This window comes from Lycium barbarum, chromosome 4 (assembly GCF_019175385.1).
Source record: "Lycium barbarum isolate Lr01 chromosome 4, ASM1917538v2, whole genome shotgun sequence".
Taxonomy (NCBI): Eukaryota; Viridiplantae; Streptophyta; class Magnoliopsida; order Solanales; family Solanaceae; genus Lycium; species Lycium barbarum.
In genome coordinates this window covers 130,699,342-130,718,882 of record NC_083340.1, presented here as the reverse complement: position 1 = coordinate 130,718,882, position 19,541 = coordinate 130,699,342, and the positions used below count along the sequence as shown (strand labels likewise).

The 19,541-nt window shown below is 39.6% G+C and overlaps 1 protein-coding gene across 1 annotated transcript; it reads right to left on the bottom strand.

Moving 5' to 3' along the window:
* Positions 1 to 6,052: 6,052 nt before the first annotated feature.
* Positions 6,053 to 9,261, bottom strand: LOC132637788 (uncharacterized). Its single transcript, XM_060354825.1, has 4 exons — positions 9,070 to 9,261; positions 7,443 to 8,971; positions 7,213 to 7,321; positions 6,053 to 6,610 (listed from the first exon to the last, which is right to left on the bottom strand). Exons 1-4 carry the CDS (start codon positions 9,259 to 9,261, stop codon positions 6,053 to 6,055), a joined length of 2,388 nt encoding a protein of 795 aa, XP_060210808.1.
* Between the last annotated feature and the right edge of the window lie 10,280 nt (positions 9,262 to 19,541).

Here is a 19,541-nt window from a genome sequence, read left to right as displayed (position 1 = left end):
TCACAACATGGGTTTACGACCGCAGAACGCTCAGCGAGTCCTCACAGCTCTTCTGAAGATGCGGCCGCAACTTGAGTTTGCGATGCCGCATCTGCGTCGCAACTTCAGGAATGTAGCTTGGATCACTGGGTGTTTGAGCTTCCAATATGCGATCGCAACTCCATAGTTGCCATGCCGCACCCTCGTCGCAAATGGGTGATCTTTTCTCAGCTGACTGCCATTTTTCTGGGCAAAAGATGCGGCCGCAAATCCACTTTGCGGTGTCGCATAATCGCCGTATCTTTATGTTCTTTTGTTATTTTTTTGTTTCATTTTGTCCCTCTTTTGTCCTCGACTCACAAAACCTGAAAACACACGAAAACACGAACAAACACTTGAAAAGACTAGTAAAAAAGTATACGGAGTAGATGTAAAAAGCCCTAAAATCCACGACTCATCAACACCCCCAACTCAACCTTTTGCTTGTCCTCAAGCAAACAACTCGATACTCACGACTCACAACTTGCCAACTGGCCTACATGGGTAGCACATGAATATCGATTGGTATCAATAATTAGAAAACAAACAAAATCCTTCTACTATTTCTGCCCTTTCCTGTTATTTCAAAAATGCACTAGGAATGACCTTATGACACTCCAAAGCTTCACATGGTTTTTCGGGGTTACTCAATTCGCATTCACATCCTATTGACCTGCTTGCATGGTCTCATTGCTCATCTAGTACAATACATGCACCCTCACAAGAAAGAAAGTCTCTTTCACACAAATATCAATCAATATAGAGGGACAAAAGGAGAACACTCGCACTAAAAAAAAAAAGGAATCTCGCGTGTCACAAGTATCAAACCATATGCTTGCCCTTATTTTCTTTCCATACTAATTCCAAAAAACAATCGATTGTAGATCACAAAGGTCTTTTCGGGTTATAATGATGGCTTTGGGTTAGGTAGGATATAAATTTGGATACAAAAGTGACTATCCTTTCCTTGAGCACTACATTTGACTTGGTTGAGGCCTTTTCTTTGATTCACCACAATTTCATTTTCTTTCCATATTTTCTCTCCTTAGTCACATCTTTTTATTGCCTTCTTATTAACCGCCCCTTTTTGTACTTATTATAGAATCCTTTCTAGCAACACAAGAATAAACACAACTTCTTCTTTTTTCTTTTATTTTCTTTCGTGCACGGGCTACCTTTTCTTTTCTAACTACCGCCATTCCACTTTCGATTTTCGTCAACCTTTATCACATGGCCTCTCACCCCCAACTTAGGCTAAAAGCCTATGTTGAGATTTTAGAGTTCAAAGAAGGATGGGTTCAAAAGAGATACTTGAAGTGGTACGACTTGTCATATGGCAATCAAGAAAAAGGCTCAAAAGGGTTGACTAGTGATACATATATGAACAAGGCATTTCACATGGAAATTCAAAGATTGCCTAAGATCCTTTCTTCAACTGATCATTCAAATTTAGCTTAGGAAGACAAACCAGGGAAGTTCTAGTTGACACAAGCAATCACATAAGTCAATACAAAACGTCACCACTCTTAGCACATGCATTATTCAGAATGAGTCAATATCTATCAAAACAAGCTCAATTAATGGTTTACCCAATTGAGTAGTCAAGAGTAACAAAGTGAAGCCTAAGTCGTCATGGTCCTCATTTCTCAATAAAGCTTAAATTTTTTTAGGGGTACGCCCTATTATGTAACCTTCTAAATGTACTGATACAAAACAAGTCATGCTCACGTCCCGACCCTACAAGGCTTAGTTCTCTTAAGAAAGCGCCTAAATATCTATCATTGGGACCAGCCGACTCAAACTTTCTACAAATACCGGGTTCAAAAGACCATTAGCATCCTTATAAAATGAACCGCGGCTAAGAAAAGCCAAGAATATAGCTAATACCACAAAATAACACAAACAACAACCGAGCAACAACACAACAAAAAATATGCAAATAATGAAAATACTACAATATTTAAAACAACAATCAAAAGTACTATCTGCCAAAAGTACATCATATCAAAAAGACTCCAAAATCCATCAAGCGACACTAGGAGTACCACCCCCCACTAAAACTATTTCATTGTCCCTAATGCAATAAACAAGTAGCACTCAAAAGGAAGTAAGCACTCCCTGTAACAGCTCATATGGCCTCTTGAACTGCCTCAGTGTTGTGCTCAGCTGTGGGCTCAGTAGCAGCAATGGTGGATAATGTGGGCTCATATGGTGCTGAAGTACTGCCAGCAGGTGGAAGTAGTGAGGTAGCACTAGTACTCTTCCCCGCAGGGGGCATCATATCCATAATGGAGTGCTCTCTGGCTCTCTGCATGTCGCACTCATGCTCAGCATCAGTACAAGCGACACGATGGCCATGCTGGGCAGTAGCAGCTAATACCGCCTGAAGCTGCTCCTCCGAGGCATCCGGAAGTGCCTCTATATCATCCAGCTCCTCGTAATCATCATCACCCAGATTAATGGATCATCTCTGGCGGGGGAGTGATGCGAAGACCTCTCGGAAGCCTCTGCCTCATGCTGGGCCCCCTCAGTATCCATGCCGACCCCTGTACCTATAACCTCAAATAGTGGGGTCCGGCAAGCTGTAAAATCTGCACGCAACTGAGCAAGGTCGGTCTTCACCAACTTCTATCTTCTCTACCCTCTTCTCCAAATTCCTCACATGCTCTGCCCACTGGCTATTGGATTCCTCTACCACCTTTGTAATTATGTCAGGCAAAGTGCGGATAAAGCGAGTCACTTTGGAATCCACAGCCCCCACAGCCCGGGCTATGTTTCAAAAATCATCAACATAGGGGGGCCGTGTGCTCCAGGGTGGGGCCCCTATAGCAGGTGGGGGGTGTCACTAGTGGTGGACCCCGTGAGAGGTGCCCTTGTTGTCAAAGTATTCTAAATTGATCCCCTAGTAGAACAAGGGAACAACCTCTCCCCTCAGCGTGCAGCCCACTACAGACTTCTTTTTCTTGCCCATGTTGACACCTAAGCTGGCGTAGAATTCTTTGACAATCTGGGGGACAAAATTCCCAGGCTCTTAGGTGAACACCATCCAGTTTCTCTGCTGCAATTGCTCTATGATTCTGGGAAATGATTATTTTAAACTCGACAGACTGATGCGCTACTCAATTTTGAAGGAGTGTTTAATGTCATAATGCTCCTTCACCCCTTCAATAGCCCATTGGAGACCTTCTTCCCTTTTTATCTGGGCCTCGAACCTCTGTCAGATCATATCATCAGTGGTGGCCGGAGTGCCCTGGGCTGTGGGAGCTGGCTGAGGTGTGGAGGGTGTGGTAAATGGCCCAGTGCCCAGAGCAGGCCGCTTCATTTTCTTCCCAGTAAGGCTTGCTGGGTTCTTTTGTGCCAAGTTCTTGCGACCAGTCATCCTGTACAGTTAACAAACTTAGGTCCTAAAAACAAAACAAAGGTAAAATCTTTTTGATGTTTTTATGGGTTTAAGAAAGCATTAAACTAGCAACAATGCAGAGAAAACAGAAAAAAATTCACAGGAAGAATAGCCAAGATGCGATTGCATCTTGAGTTTGCGATGCCGCAACTGCAAAGTTACGGCCGCAAAATCCAAGATGCGAAGCCGCATCTTGCTCGCAAATTGCTGACTTTTGGCGAGGGCACTACCAGAACAGCCCTAGATGGGATAGATATGCGACCTCGCAAACATAGTTTGCGACCACAAACTCAGTTTGAGGTCGCAAATCCATCGTCGTCCCCAAGAATTAGGCCCTCTCCATGTTTTGTGATTTTAAAGCATTTTTAGGTCAATCTCCCCCATCCCCCAATCACGATAAGCAATACCAACATGAGAAACTACCAACAAGCAATCCCCTACCCCTAATCTAACAATTCCCAAACATAAAAATTCACATCCTACAAAGCTGAAATAAAGCGATTTAAACAAGTGGGAATAGCATTTCATGCATCACACTAGATTTATAAGGCATTGTTATAGGGTAGCACCATGCTTAGATTGTAAGATTTGAAAGATTTAGTATCAAGAGTCATTTAACATACCTTATAGATCAATAGTAGAGATAGTCAAGTGGGAAATTATTGATTACGAGCTAATAGACGCACCACAACACAAGATGGAGAGTGGATTGGGTCAGTTTTGAGGGGTGTATGCTTGAATTTGCAATTAGGGGAGATAAGAGATCACAGGTGTCTCGTTTGAAAAAAATGAAGAAGAAAACCTTTCAGAAACCTTTTATACTTTTGGAGTTTGCAGAGAGAATGCGGTCTCATATCAAGTTTGCGACCTTGCATTCCCACCGCAAACTCCACCTACCTGACGTGTCACTGGCGAATTGGATTGAGCCATGTTGCGGCCGCAAATGGCTCGCAAACTTCCTCTAGTTTCCTTGGCCACTACCATTTTGTGGGGTGAAGGTTGCGGTCGCAAACTTTCCTCGCAACATGATTTTCGGTGCCGCATAATGGCCGCAAATTCACTCCAGCCTTTAATTTTCTCAGATTCTCATCCAATTCTTCCCACGAGTTCCCTTTGCATTTATTTATCCTGCATCTTTGCATCTTACACACTTAAGCAAACTTTAAACAAAAGACTTGGGTTGCCTCCCAAGAAGCTCTTGAGTTAACGTCGCGGCACGATGGTTTTACCCCTTTTTTTACGGTTCATTGAGGTAGGTGACCTCCATTGTCTTTGCTTCATTAGGTAAGCCAAAGTAATACTTAACCCTTTGCCCGTTCACTTTGATTCTATTTCCACTTGGGCATACAAGTTCAAGTGCTCCATGTGGGAACACTTGGGTGATTTCAAACGAAACAGACCGCTTAGATTTCAACATTTCGGGAAACAACCGGAGTCTTGAATTAAACAATAACACCCGGTCCCCGGACTGAACTCTCTTTGTAAGATCTTCTTATCATGGAAATGCTTCATGCGAGCTTTGTAGATGGAAGAGCTCACATAAGATCTAAATCGGAATTCATCCAGCTCATTTAGTTGATCCATCCTTAGTTGCGAAGCATCTCCCCAATCAAGATTCAACTTTTTCAATGCCCAAAGTGCCTTGTGTTCAAGTTCCACCGGAAGGTGAAGGGCTTTGCCAAATACCAATTGATAAGGAGACACGCTAATGGGTGTTTTGTATGCAGTTCGGTATGCCCATAGAGCATCATCCAACTTTCTCGGCCAATCAGTCCTATTTGCATTAACTGTCTTAGAGAGGATGCTCTTGATCTCCCGATTCGACACCTCAACTTGACCACTTGTTTGGGGGTGATAAGGGGTGGCCACTTTATGCTTTACTCCATATTTCTCAAGAAGCGCTTTGAATATGCGGTTGCAAAAGTGAGTGCCCCCATCACTAATGATGGCCCTTGGAGTTCCAAACTTTGAGAATATATGTTTTTTCAAGAATGCAGTGACACTCTTGCCTTTATTATTGGGAAGCGCAACGGCCTCCACCCATTTGGACACATAGTGCACCGCCATAATAATGTATTTTTTGTCGTAGGAACTCACAAATGGCCCCATGAAATCAATGCCCCATACATCAAACAACTCCACCTCAAGAATTGGCGTCATAGGCAATTCATGCCTTCTAGAAATACCCCATTGTCGTTGACATTGATCACATACTTTCACAAAATCATGGGCGTCTTGGTGGATGGTAGGCCAATAGAAACCAATTTGAAGAACCTTAGCCGCCATTCTTGAACTACTATGGTGTCCACCAACCGGAGATGAGTGACATGCTTCAATGATGGGCATCATTTCTACTTCGGGTATGCACCTCCTTACAATGTTGTCGGCGTAAAACCGGAATAGATATGGCTCATCCCAATAGAACTTACGGACATCATTCAAGAACTCCTTCCTTTAGTGAAAGTTCAAATCCTCGGGCCTGATGTCACTAGCATGATAGTTTGCAAAGTCAGCATACTATGGAATCATATCCTATGACCCTGCTATCACTTGCTCATCCGGGAATAATTCATTTATTTCAAGACCATCCAATGGTCTCCCAACATCTTCAAGACGAGACAAATGGTCCGCCACTTAATTTTCACAACCTTTTCGATCCTTGACTTTAAAGCCAAATTCTTGCAAGGGAATGACCCAACGTATCAACTTCGGTTTAGCATCTTTCTTTGTCATGAGGTAACGTAGAGATAATTGGTCGGTGTGAAAAATCACATGGGTTCCTAACAAGTAAGCTCGGAACTTCTCGAAAGCAAACACAATAGCAAGCAACTCTTTCTCGGTGACCGTGTAGTTCATCTTAGCACCATTTAGAGTCTTGCTTGCATAGTAAATCGGGTGGAAGTTCTTATCCCGCTTTTGTCCAAGAACGACCCCGATGGAAAATCCGCTTGCATCGCACATTAACTCAAAGGGTTGAGACCAATCCGGCGCAATGATGATAGGAGCCGATGTGAGTCTTTCTTTCAAGCCCTCAAATGCCTTCAAGCAATCATCAAATACAAACTTTGACTCCTTCTCCAGCAACTTGCATAGAGGGTTGGCTATTTTTGAAAAGTCCTTGATGAATGTTCTATAAAAACTGGCTTGCCCAAGGAAGCTACGAACACCCTTTATGGATATTGGGGGAGGAAGCTTGACAATAACTCAATTTTAGCTTGATCAAACTCAAGCCCCTTCTCCGAAATTTTGTGCCCCAAGAAAATCCCTTCTCTCACCATGAAGTGACACTTCTCCCAATTTAGGACCAAGTTTGTCTCTTCACATCTTTTCAATACTTGGGCAAGATTCTCTAAGCATTCATCAAAGGAGTCCCCCGCTACGGAAAAGTCATCCATGAAGATTTCAATGGACTCCTAAACCATGTCTGAGAAAATAGATATCATGCAACGTTGAAAGGTTGCGGGTGCATTACATATCCCAAAGGGCATTCTCTTAAAAGCAAAGGTCCCTTAAGGGCAAGGGAAATTGATTTTATCTTAATCCTCGGGGGCAATGGTGATTTGGTTATACCCGAAATAGCCATCAAGGAAGCAATAATAATCCCTTCTCGCAAGCCTATCAAGCAGTTAATCCATGAATGGCATTGGGAAGTGGTCCTTTTTCATCCACTTGTTCAACCTCCGATAATCCATGCAAACCCGCTATCCGGTGACCGTGCGAGTGGTCAATTCATTTTTAGCATTTGCAACCACGGTGATTCCACCCTTTTTGGGCACATATTGAACCGGACTAACCCAAGAGCTATTCGATATAGGATACACAACACCGTCATCTAACCACTTGATTATTTCGATCTTCACAACCTCTTGCATAGGAGGATTCAACCTCCCTTGATGTTCAACACTTGGTTCACATTCATCATCAAGTTAAATTTTATGAGTACAAATACCGGGCAGAATCCCTTGGATATCCGCAATACACCAACCAATAGCTTTTTTTGTATCTTCTTAAGATTACTAACAACCTTTCTCGTTGTTCATCCGTCAACCGGGTGGAAATAATCACGGGCAATGTGTTTTTGGGACCAAAGAATTCATGCCCCAAATGTGAAGGAAGAGGTTTGAGTTCCAAAGTAGGAGGCTCAATAATAGAGGGCTTTGCGATAGGAGTTTCTCGGTTTTCTAAATCAAGATCAAGCTTCTTGGGATTGTAATAGTATGACCCCAACCCAATCAATGTATTAACCGTCTCCTCAATATCTTCTTCATCTTCCCTCTCATAATTCATTATCACCTCCGCCAACATATCACCCACATGCTCATGCTCAACGGTTGTATCCATGGCTTCATCAATTGTATCAATAATCGACATAACACTCATATCCGCCGATTGCTTCATCGACTTGCAAATGTGGAAAGTGACCTCTTCGTCACTCATTCTAAATTTTAGGTCACCGCTCTCCACATCTACAAGAGCACGCCCCGTGGCCAAGAAAGGTCTCCCTAAGATTATGGGCACCTCGAAGTCAACTTCACAATCCAAGATCACAAAATCGGCCGAAAAAATGAATCGATCAACCCTCATAAGCACATCATAGAGGATACCAACCGGTCTCGTCACAGTTCTATCCGCCATTAGTAATCTCATTGTTGTGGGTTGGGGAGTGTCCAAACCCAATTTTTTGAAAATAGCAAGTGACATCAAGTTAATGCTTGCTCCAAGATCACATAGTGCTTTGAAAGATTTATACATGCCAATTGTGTACGGGATAGTGAAAGCTCCCAGATCTTCTTTCTTTTGAACCAAGGCCTTTGTCACAATAGAGCTACAGTGATATGTAACTCCCATTATTTCAAAACTAGCATGCCTCTTCTTGGTCACAAGATCTTTCATGAATTTGGCATAATCGGGCATTTGTTCAAGTGCTTCCACCAAGGGGATGTTAATTGAAATCCCTTTCAATCTCTCTATAAATTTGAGAAATTTTCCATCATCCGCTTTCTTTGCCAATCGTTGAGGAAATGGAGGAGGAGGCTTTAGAACGGGCGGTGAAGCCCTTGGCACCTCCTCTACTGCTTCCTTGCCTTTTGAAGCATCATCAATTTCCGAACAATCTTCAACAACAATGGGCTTTTCAATACTTGCCCGCTTCTTCTTTGGAGTCACTTCTTTCTCAACAATAATAGGTTCTTCAACCATTTTGTCATCATCTTTCACCAGTGCCTCTTCCCCAATTATTTGGCCACTCCTAGTAGTAATTACATTGCATTTATGATCACCATCATTCTTTGGATTTGCAACCGTATCACTAGGGAGTGTGCCTTTTTGCCTTTGGTTGAGGATAGCCGAGATTTGGCCAAGTTGAGACACCAATTGTTTAATGGAGGTGGAGTGAGAACTTAAATATTGCCCGATTGATTTCACTTCATCTCTCATCTCCTTGCAAAAGGTATCGGTGGATTCCACTTTCTTCAACACTCTTGACAACATATCTTTGATTTTTGAATTAGCGAAGTCGCTAGTAGGTGGTTGACTAGAGTTTTGTTGATTTCCCTTTGGAGGGACATACAGATTTAAACTCCCATGATTGTTGTAGTTGTTGTTGTAACCCCCATGGTTGTTGTCGCGATTATCTCTCCAACTCGAGTTACCTTGATCCAACCTTGATTCCCTTGACCTTGCCGCCAAGATCCTTGATTAGGACCTTGGTAGTTTGGTCGGGAACCCTCTCTTTGATTGTTGATATAACTTGCCTCCTCATCATACATTTGGAAGCATTGCTCATCTGGAGAACCCCCTTCACAAGATCCTACCGCATTCACCGCTTTGCTTCCACCACCCATGATATGTTTTGTAAGAAGGTCCATTTGGGTGACAAGTTTTGCCATGGACTCATCTCTTTCTTCCTCCTTCTTAATCATCTTACGAGTGAGCACATTTTTAGAGGAACTTCCTTCACCTACTTCCATCTCCCTAGTATGCCATGCCTTATTAGTCTCAGTCAATTTATCCAACAATTCACAAACTGTGGCATAAGAATTATCCATAATAGATCCTTTCGAAATGTTATTTGCCACGGACTTGTTGACCGAGTAGAAAGACCTATAAAATGTTTGTAGAAGCACACTATCGGGAAACCCATGTTTGGGATAGCTTTTGACTTTCTTTTTAAAACGAATCCTAGTTTCATGGAGAGCCTCATTAGGAAGTTGACGAAAGTTATTGATTTCGTCACGGAGTTGCAACATCCGGGATGGAGGGAAGAACTTCTTGAGGAATGCTTCGGTCAATTCCTCCCAAGTAGTGATAGACCCGAAAGGAGATCATCTAACCAAGCCGTGGCTTCCCCCGTTAGGGAGTACGGGAAGAGCCGTAGCTTGACCGCTTCAATTGAGACACCCAGATGCACATTGGCAGAGCACACCTCAAGAAAGTTCTTAAGGTGCCTATTCGGGTCATCTTTGGGTAGACCGGAAAATAGGCCCTTAGCATTGAGTAAGTGTAGCATGGTGTTGGTCACGTGGAAACTCGAGTTTCCAATTAGAGGCGGGGGCTGAATTGCGGCTACATAGCCTGCCCCTGCCGCCTCTTCGATGACCGACACTGGTGGATTTTGAATGGGATTACCATCCTCGTCCATATTTCCTGCACAACAAACAATAAAAAAAGAAAATAAGAAGAGAAATAAAGACTAAAAGTAAATTTTTACACTAGTTAGTAAATTTCTAGACCGTATTCCCCGGCAACTGCGCCAAAATTTGATACGCTCAAATTACACCTCTAAAATAGGAGTAAGAGGTCGTTGTCAAATATAGAACCCAACAAGGTTGGGATCGAATCCCACAGAGAATACAATGAAGAAATAAACTCATTAAGTGTAACGCTTGACTAATAGTCGATATTTCGAGGGACGGGAATGTACAAAGTGTTTGGTTTTAATATTCGAATGATCATTAATGAGAGAATGCTTGGTTTTGAATTAACAATTACTAAAGGCACTAAGGTTGTGGTTCCAATGGAAATTATTGCACTTGGGCTTCACTTCAACTCATTTCTATGCATAAGTGTAGTAGCAAGAGTCACTTAACTCTTGCCAAACATTTTCCAACCAAATTAGCAAAATTTATTCTAAGATTTTCCAAGCCTTAGAATGTTTTATATGAGAACACCCATTTAGTCTCAACTAGCTTTCTTATTCCTAGCTCAAGCTATTAGATGAGGCTTATGCCTCAAATTGTTGCTATTAGCTATTTTCCTAACCTCTACTTTCTTTTCTAAGAAAAGTAATGGTAATAAGGCACAAGTAATGTTGTACACTATCACAAGACATTGAAGTATGAAAATTTAATAGAAAACACATTTGGCATATAAATGAAGTGTGACTATGAAACTCAATCACGTAACTAACACATTTTCTCCTGCAACCTTAGCTAAATGAGTTAGCTATTCATACCTATTAAATATAAAATAGTCGCAAAAAGAATATTCATGGAGCTTACAATAATGTTAATGGAGAAGATGACAAAAGATGGAGAATCTTCTTAAAAGCTTCCATAATAAATGATATTCAAAGCTCCCTCAATGCTAAAAGACAACTAAAAAGTAAAAAGTGTGGAATATTCAATAATGCGCACAGTGCACTAGGTACAAGTATTTATAGAGGGAGGACAAAAAGTCAAATTTCGGACAACTGTCGCAGATGCGGTCCAAGTTTGCGGTTGCAACATGGGTTTGCGACCGCAGAACGTTCAGCAAGTCCTCACAGCTCTTCTGAAGATGCGGCCGCAACTTGAGTTTGCGGTGACGCATCTGCGTCGCAACTTCAGGCTTATAGCTTGGCTCACTGGTGTTTGAGCTTCCAGTATGCGACCGCAACTCCGAAGTTGCGGTACCGCATCCTCGTCGCAACTGGGTGATCGTTTCTCAGCTAACTGCCATTTTTCTTGGCAAAAGACGCGGCTACAAATCCACTTTGCGGTGCCGCATAATCGTCGCATCTTTATGTTCTTTTTCTATTTTTTTGTTCCATTTTGTCCCTCTTTTGTCCTCGACTCACAAAACCCGAAAACTCATGAAAACACGAATAAACACTTGAAAATACTAATCAAAAAGTATACATAATGGATGTAAAAAGCCCTAAAATTCACAACTTATCAACTCCCATAGCAAATATCCATACCCATGCGACACTCCCCTGGGTGTCTCTTACCACACTTGCTGTAAACCGGATTAGTATAAGTCTGCTGACCCACACTAGCCTGAGAGTAGGAACCTGCTGGCTTGAAACTCTGTCTCTTCTGATCATTCCTAAACTTTGGGGCTGGGGCACTGGCTGCAGATGGAGCGGGTCCTGATGACTGATACGCTCAAATTACATCTATTAATAGTATAACGCGGACGTTCTCAAATATAGTAATTCAAATGTAGTAACCTATGTGAATTTATTAAACAAAGTTTAAAGCTTTGAGTCCTTGTTAGTTATTCTTACCAACCCTAATTATTTTCCCAAATAAGTCAAGGTTTATGGCTTTAATCAATGTTTGCAACCATTAATTATGAATGAAGAATGAAGAATAACTAAACCCTAATAATACATTATGTGTATATCAATCACAAACCCAATCACAAAACACCCATCATTGGGTTCACAACCATAGTAAGGGAATTTAGCTACTCATGACAAAGAACAAGAAATAAGAAATTGAAGAATTCATAATTGCTTACTTTGGAAGAAAAGAGGAATTGATAATACTTGAATTGATGTTTGAACCTTCAAAAACTAGAGAGTATTTTATGTTCTAAGTCAAGAGACAAAAATATATATATATAACTGATAACTATTAAAACCCTACAATGACTATTTATAGGTTCTGAAAACGTGAAAGCTGCAGATTTGCACTTTGGTCCCGTCGATACGAAATACGGTCTGTAAAGTGAAATACGGACCGTAAAGTGATTTACGACCAAGTCGTCCTTCCAGTTGTGAGAAACTTCGATCTTTTGAAATACGGACCGTAAAGTGATTTACGGCCCGTAAACTACCCAGTCGTCTTTCAGCTTCCAAAACTCCGACTTTCTGCCAAATGCTCGAATGGTTAAATACGTGTTGAAATACGGACCGTAAACTGAAATACGATCCGTAAACTGAGTTCGTAAATCACCATATCCTCAGCCTGCCTTTCTGGTTCTGTTATTCTTTAATACGCCCATGGAACACGGCCCGTATTTGAGAATACGGACCGTAAACTGACTTTACGGCCACTTCTGCACTTTCAACTGTTTCCATTTCGAATCTGTTCCGTTTCCTGAAAAACACTAAAAACCACGTAAAATCACATAGACTCGCTTAAAAACAAGTAAAACTTATAGCAGCAAAGCATCGATTGTGGCGTAAAATCACGCCACATCAATGACCAGTTCTTTAAGAATTTTTTGCCTCACCTCCCCCATGACTGAAGTTACCTGCAGACTTATCTTTTTTGTTGAATATCTTTCTGGAGTGCTTCTTCTTCCTTTATTCGGTCCTCATTACCCTGAACAAAAGGAACCATCTTGGTGATGGTCATTCTCCTATTCTGAGCAGCAATATTTTCATCGCCATACAAGTTAGGTATAAGGCCCAACACAAACCTTCTAACTCTGGTCCTCATATCTGGAACCATGGAAGGAGCATGCCTGGCCAACGAAACAAACTTGAGATAATATTCGCTAACACTCATGTTGTTCTGTCTAAGTCTCTCAAATTCGAAAGCCTTTGCCTACCTGAACTCAAGTTGCTGAAAGTGGTCAATCAAAGCATCTGTAAACTCATTCCAAGTTGATGGAGGCGCATCTTCCCCGCGGGATTGCTCCCATGACTCATACCAAATATGAGCAACATTCTGTAACTGATAAGCTCCTAATTCTGCTGCCTCTGTCTCGGTAGCATGCATAAATCAAAACACTTTCTGAAGTCCATCAATGAAATTCTGCGGATCCTCCTCCTTGTTAAACCCCGTGCACACTGGAGGCTTTAGGTTCAAGAATTCCTTAGTCCTTGTACTGTCCGATCCACCACTAGCACTAGCACTAGAAGCCCTTTCCTGGCATTGGGCTTGGTTAGCAACAATCTGGGTGAGTAGCTGGATAACTCCCCTGACATCTATATCTATAGCATTGGGCTGCAGAGTAGTGGTGGGACGGACTTCCGCAGGCCTCTCTATAGCTGGGGGTGTAGTATTTGATGCAACCCTCTGAGTCTAAGGCTCCGCTTCTGGAGCAACGTCTGTGGTAGCCCTCTGGCTAGTAGCTGTAGTCCTCTTGGTATACTTTCTTTTCACAGGCATTGTATGAAATACATAATACACACGAGTTAGAAGAATTCTTGAAAGCATAGCTATAACTGCACGAGCTAGAGTATGAAGGAAGTGAGACAATCCTAGTTGTCTTGGTGATCAACTGTTTATATATGTGGGCACCACACACATGTAAAAGTGACCCCACTTGACACGGTTTCATAGACTCCCTACGACACTTGAACCTAGGCTCTGATATCAAGCTTTGTCACGCCCTAAACCATGGCCTGGGCGTAACACGACATTCGGTGCCTTACTGTATGTGACCGAACGAACCATATGGCTTGCTAAATCAACATTGGGGCATGAACTAATGCGGAATATAATATAAACCATGGGTAGTCTGAATAATCATGGAATCTCATAATAGTAATGAAATACTTGATTAAAACATGAAGCGGAATCAGTCTGAATAAACATGATAATGTTGAGCTAAAATGGCTATACGACTCTGAATATCTGACATAACATAACTGACTAGTCTATGAAGCCTCTGACAGGATTCTAACTGCTAAACTGTTTACCGGGACAAAGCCCCCGGCATACCTTCACTATATAACTGAAATAAACATAAATAAGGATAACACCTCGAATAGAATGGGGCTCACCAAAAGCTGATACGAGCAAGTCCTAACGTACCGATCCGTCATCCTGTAAATTTGCGTTGTGAAATGCAGGCCCCCGGGCAAATAAAGGGGACGTCAGTACACTTGAGTTTTACTGGTATGTAAGGCAACTGAATGAAATAAAGCATGGCACATGAAATAATATAACTAAACTGAAACTGTTAGCTGAGCATGAACATGAGCATATCTGACATGAGTATACATATAACATGAGTAAAACATTTTTAATTGGGAGAGCCTTAGTATAACCGACATGTAACCACCATGTAAATACGTGGCGTCTGATCTCTGCCCGACCAGCTAAGACATCTTGTACCTTGTCGGGGTACAAGACATGAACATGAACATGAATGGATGCAATAACCCGCAATGGGTAAACGTGAAGGTATCGTCCTAATTGGGCGGAGCAATCTTTATCCTACGCTGGCATACATAGTTTCAGGATATTTGAGCATTCTCAGTAATCTGTGCAACTCCCAAAACATGAATATGGATATATTTGGCTTAGGAGCCCATGAATTATATAATCCTTATTGTAAACATGATTCGTGATTATAATATAACATGAAGATAGATACATAGTATAACGTGTATGAGAACATGGAAGCATGTAGAATTTCATGAAAATATACGTAATAGTTTATATCTTACATTTAAGAACCTATAGAATGCAAAGCATGGCTTTTCATGGATTACAGACAGATTCTCAATAACCAAAATGGAGTATCAAGAACACAATAACGAAGTAATCATACAAACATGGTATATCATGGTACATGTATTTAGAGTGATCACGAAATGTCTAGAACCCTAGTTTTTGGTAAACTTTTGTATAATCTTGGAAGAACGTGGCATGGGGAAGAACAATGATGTTCGCACACATAGATAGAAACACTACATACCTATTAACTCTCCAAAACTCGTAAAAAGGTCTGAACTTGAGAAGAATCCCAAAAGCCTTAGTCTTGAATCCTTTAGATGGGTTTTCTTGAAAACCCTAGGTTAGGAATGATGAACCCTTATTTAATATTCATGAATATATGTTAGAATTCACTTGAGATGCTTAGAATAGGCTTACCTTGATGTATTCTAATGGTGGGAAGAGGAGAACTTCGTGCTAGGGCTTGAGATTGTGAAAAGTGGAAATAAAAACTGAACCACGTATTTATACAGTTTGCTGAAGCAGAGAAAGTATGGGCCAATTGTACGTCCCATAATTTTACGTACGGCCGTACAATTAAGCTATACCTGAATTTGTCAAAATCCAGTGACTACGGTTTTTGGTCTAAGATGTACGGGATAAAAGTACGTCTCGTACATTGATGTCCGTCCCGTACATCCAAGTCGTACCTCGAAATGGAAAATTCTAGAGACTTCTGATTTTTCCATGCAATGTACGCCCTAAAAGTACGGCCCATACAATTGACGTAAGACGTACAATTACCGTTCTGGGGTAAGTTTTCTAATCCCAACACTTCTCGTCTTGGTTTCTAAGTCCTGAATCGTGAGCGTAACTTAATTAGGAGGTACGAGGTGTTACAAAGAAGATCAGACTTATCAATCAAGAAGAAGTTGCACCAATATATGAATCAAGAATCTGCACCAAACTCGTGGAGGAGCCCCATCTAGATATCAATCAAGAAATAAGAGAGTGCAAATCATGAATCTCACAGATTCTTGATTGAAGGTAAATCCCTTGGGTTACCTTAGAGCAAGCCTTCGGACTATCAGTCAAAGGACACAATCTCATCATATTATCGCACAACAGCCGGAACTATAAATAGAAGACCATCAAGACCGAAGAGAAGCACAACTTCACTTGTGCAAATTCTTATTCACTCTTTCATCTTGTAAAATCATTGTATTCATTGAAGTTTACTAGTGACATAAATAATAGGAGAGGGTAGGTAGCTATATAAGTCGAGATTGTCATCAAGGAATCCTAGAAAATGTCCATACTAGAAACTAGGTTCAACGGAACCATCTCTGTAAACAAATTACTTGAAGGCTCTAAGGAAATCCTTGTAACCAAGGGGGGCTAGATTAGGCACCACATCGTGATCCGAATTATTATAAAAGTAATTGTGTCATTTACCTTTCTACATTTATTGTTTGATTATAATTGTCAACTAACAAAGTTCTTAAGACTTGCACGGTAGTCGACTATCAAAATCAGTAGTCGACTAATAAATTTAAAAAGGCCACAATTCACCCCCTCCCCCCTCTTGTGTTTCAAAAAGTAATAAATAACTGGAAAGGCCAAGCATCAAATAACAAAAGCGACTAGAATGAGCATACCCCAAATAATTCTAGCCACAAGAACCAACCAAGTGGAACCCCTTTTTCATATAATCTTCATTTGGGAGTCTTGGTATTATTTCTCACTTGCAAAGAAGCCTTCCTTACCATTTGCATTCACCGTTAATTTTTCTTATTCAATTTCAATAGTAATACAAAGAGTACGACCACAATGCATGCAAGTCACCCTTTATCATAGTTATGAAGAATAAATTTTATAACTATTTAAGTGTCGCAATGCAAGACACTCTTCATCATAATCGCACTAATTTTCAATGTAGTGTCAACAGTGATAGAGGCACCATTGGAATGCAGGACACTCCTTTATCATAATTATGAAGAATAAATATCTCTATATAACCAACAATTTTGAAGAACTCAAATCGTTTAACTAATTGAGCAGTGTCAAATTTTGGACATTTGAAGATGAAAATTGTATCATATAAATTGGACAATTTTCTTAATATTTAAGACATAGTGGAGCTAATAAGTGAATTTTCTACCGAAGAACAAGGATTATCTCAAGCAAAATGATTTTTCATCCTTGTAGGGAAAAATCTGGGGTGAGAATTGAGATGCCACCTAAATATCAGAATTTGACACGTGCAAAACAATTCTGATACTTTAGATATTTTTTTTAAACATGCTAATTTTGTAGTAAGTAATTTATACAGAGAATACTGACAAATCAGTATTCGAGGATTTTGATCAGTAATTTTCTCGAGCAACTAAGCCATTAGAAAATTAATCATAAGAGACATCATATAACAGTAATCCAAAATCACACATTGGAGTATCGATCGATTTCTAGACATGCATGTGAAGATCAGATGAAAATACTGACAGACATGTAAGAATCTAACAAAACTTTACTCACAAACATGTATAATTCTCTAAAGGCATAATACATAAAAAATAAACAGATTCTCAAATTTGGCCTCAGCTGGCAAGTATGTCCTTCAATTTTGGGTTTACACAAGTAGGCACCTCAACTTGTCTCCACCTTGTCAGTTGAACATGTACAAAATGATCATTTAGACACCACTAAAATTTATGTGTCACGTTAGCATTTGTGTTTAAATGTTCAACTTTGTTAAAGTTGAGGTGCCTACTTGTGCACACCCAAAATTGAATGGCATACTTGCCAGTTGAGACCAAATTTGAAAGCATGTTCATGTATTATGCCTTCTCTAAGCTCTAAGCTCCAAGCTCTGCCAGAAATCCAGAAAATGAATAAACTCTGAAAGGATCCACTGATAGAAACTCTGATTTCGGAGGGATGAGTGAATGAAAGAGAGGAAATTGAAATGGGCTGCAAAGTGGTAAATGAGTGGGACACGTGTTTATTTTCAAGGCCTACAAACTTACACTTTAGCCATAAAGAAGTTTAAATTTACCAAAATACCTTTCGTCGTCCAAAAGGTTCACGCTTATTATATAGTTACTAGATGGATTATGTCTGTGCTGCGCACGGGCCCAACACTTCGGATTATAGTGTATTAGGTATATGTAGTTGTGTTTAGATAGTGATAATATATATATATATATATATATATATATATATATATATATATATATATATATATATATATATATATATATACTATGTTCAAAATTCGATTAATATAACATTGTAATTTGTGCTCCGTATCTAAAACTTTATTTTATTCGTGTTTGCTACGAAAAATTATGAATACTTTTTAAAAGAGAAGTATTTTTCTCTTTTTGAGATAAAATAATAGCAATATTTAAGCATTAGTTGATACTTTCAATTTTAATTCGATTAATTTAAAAGTGTAAAATACTTATTATTTTTTATCAAATTTTGATTTGGATAATTCTAATTCAAATTATTAAATTAATTTTACATGTTTGAAACGAAACAAAGTAGAAATTAATTTTCTATTTAAACGAAGAAATGTTATTTTTTAATTTTTGGTAAATATTCTCGGTTTAACTCATTTTACTTGTCATGTTGTCTTTTGCATGGTTTTTTAAGGAAACGTGAATTAGAATTATAATTTGACTAATTTACCTTATTCATTATTTGATCTTCATTTGATATTAATCTCTTTTCACATTTATTAGAGTAAGAATAAAAATAAAAAAGTAATTAAATTGTATCTTATTTTTTAAATATATATATTTTAAGTATATTTATTTTAGTAAACATAACAAATAAATGACATGGCGGAATAGCAAATACAACAATTAAATATTTTAAAGAAAAGTAATAATATGAGATCCATGTTTTTTGTTGTGCAATAATTTCATTTGCTCTCACTAATGGGTTAATATGCATGTAGCAATGAATCCACTATTATTGATTTGATGGGGATACTTTGGAAATTACATGAATATTGTTTGATTTTTTAGTATATGGGGTGCACGTTTTTTTTTTTTAACGTTGCTTTTTTTCCTTTTTTTTTTAATATGGGGTCCATTTCTTTTTCATGAGTTTGGAGAGGGTGGGGTCCACTTTTTTTTTCATGAGTTTGGGGAGGGTGGGGTCCATTTTTTTTTTAAGAGTGACTGTCGACGAAGCATGGGTAAACCGATGCTTCTATATAGTAGAAAAATAGAAATATAATAAAGTATTTCAATCTACTTTTTAGAAGAGTTGGTAATATAAAGTATAAAACATCATTTTTTTGCCCTTAAATAAAAAAGTGGGTGGGACCACAAAGAGTTTTTTTACTCTTAAATAAAAAAGTAGGACCGAACACGAACGACGATCTTGCCTCTATAAACCGGCTCTTCTATATAGTAGTAATAGCAAAGTAATACATATAATGTTTTTATCAAATTTTGATTTGGATAATTCTAATTCAAATTATTATATTAATTTTACATGTTTAAGATGAA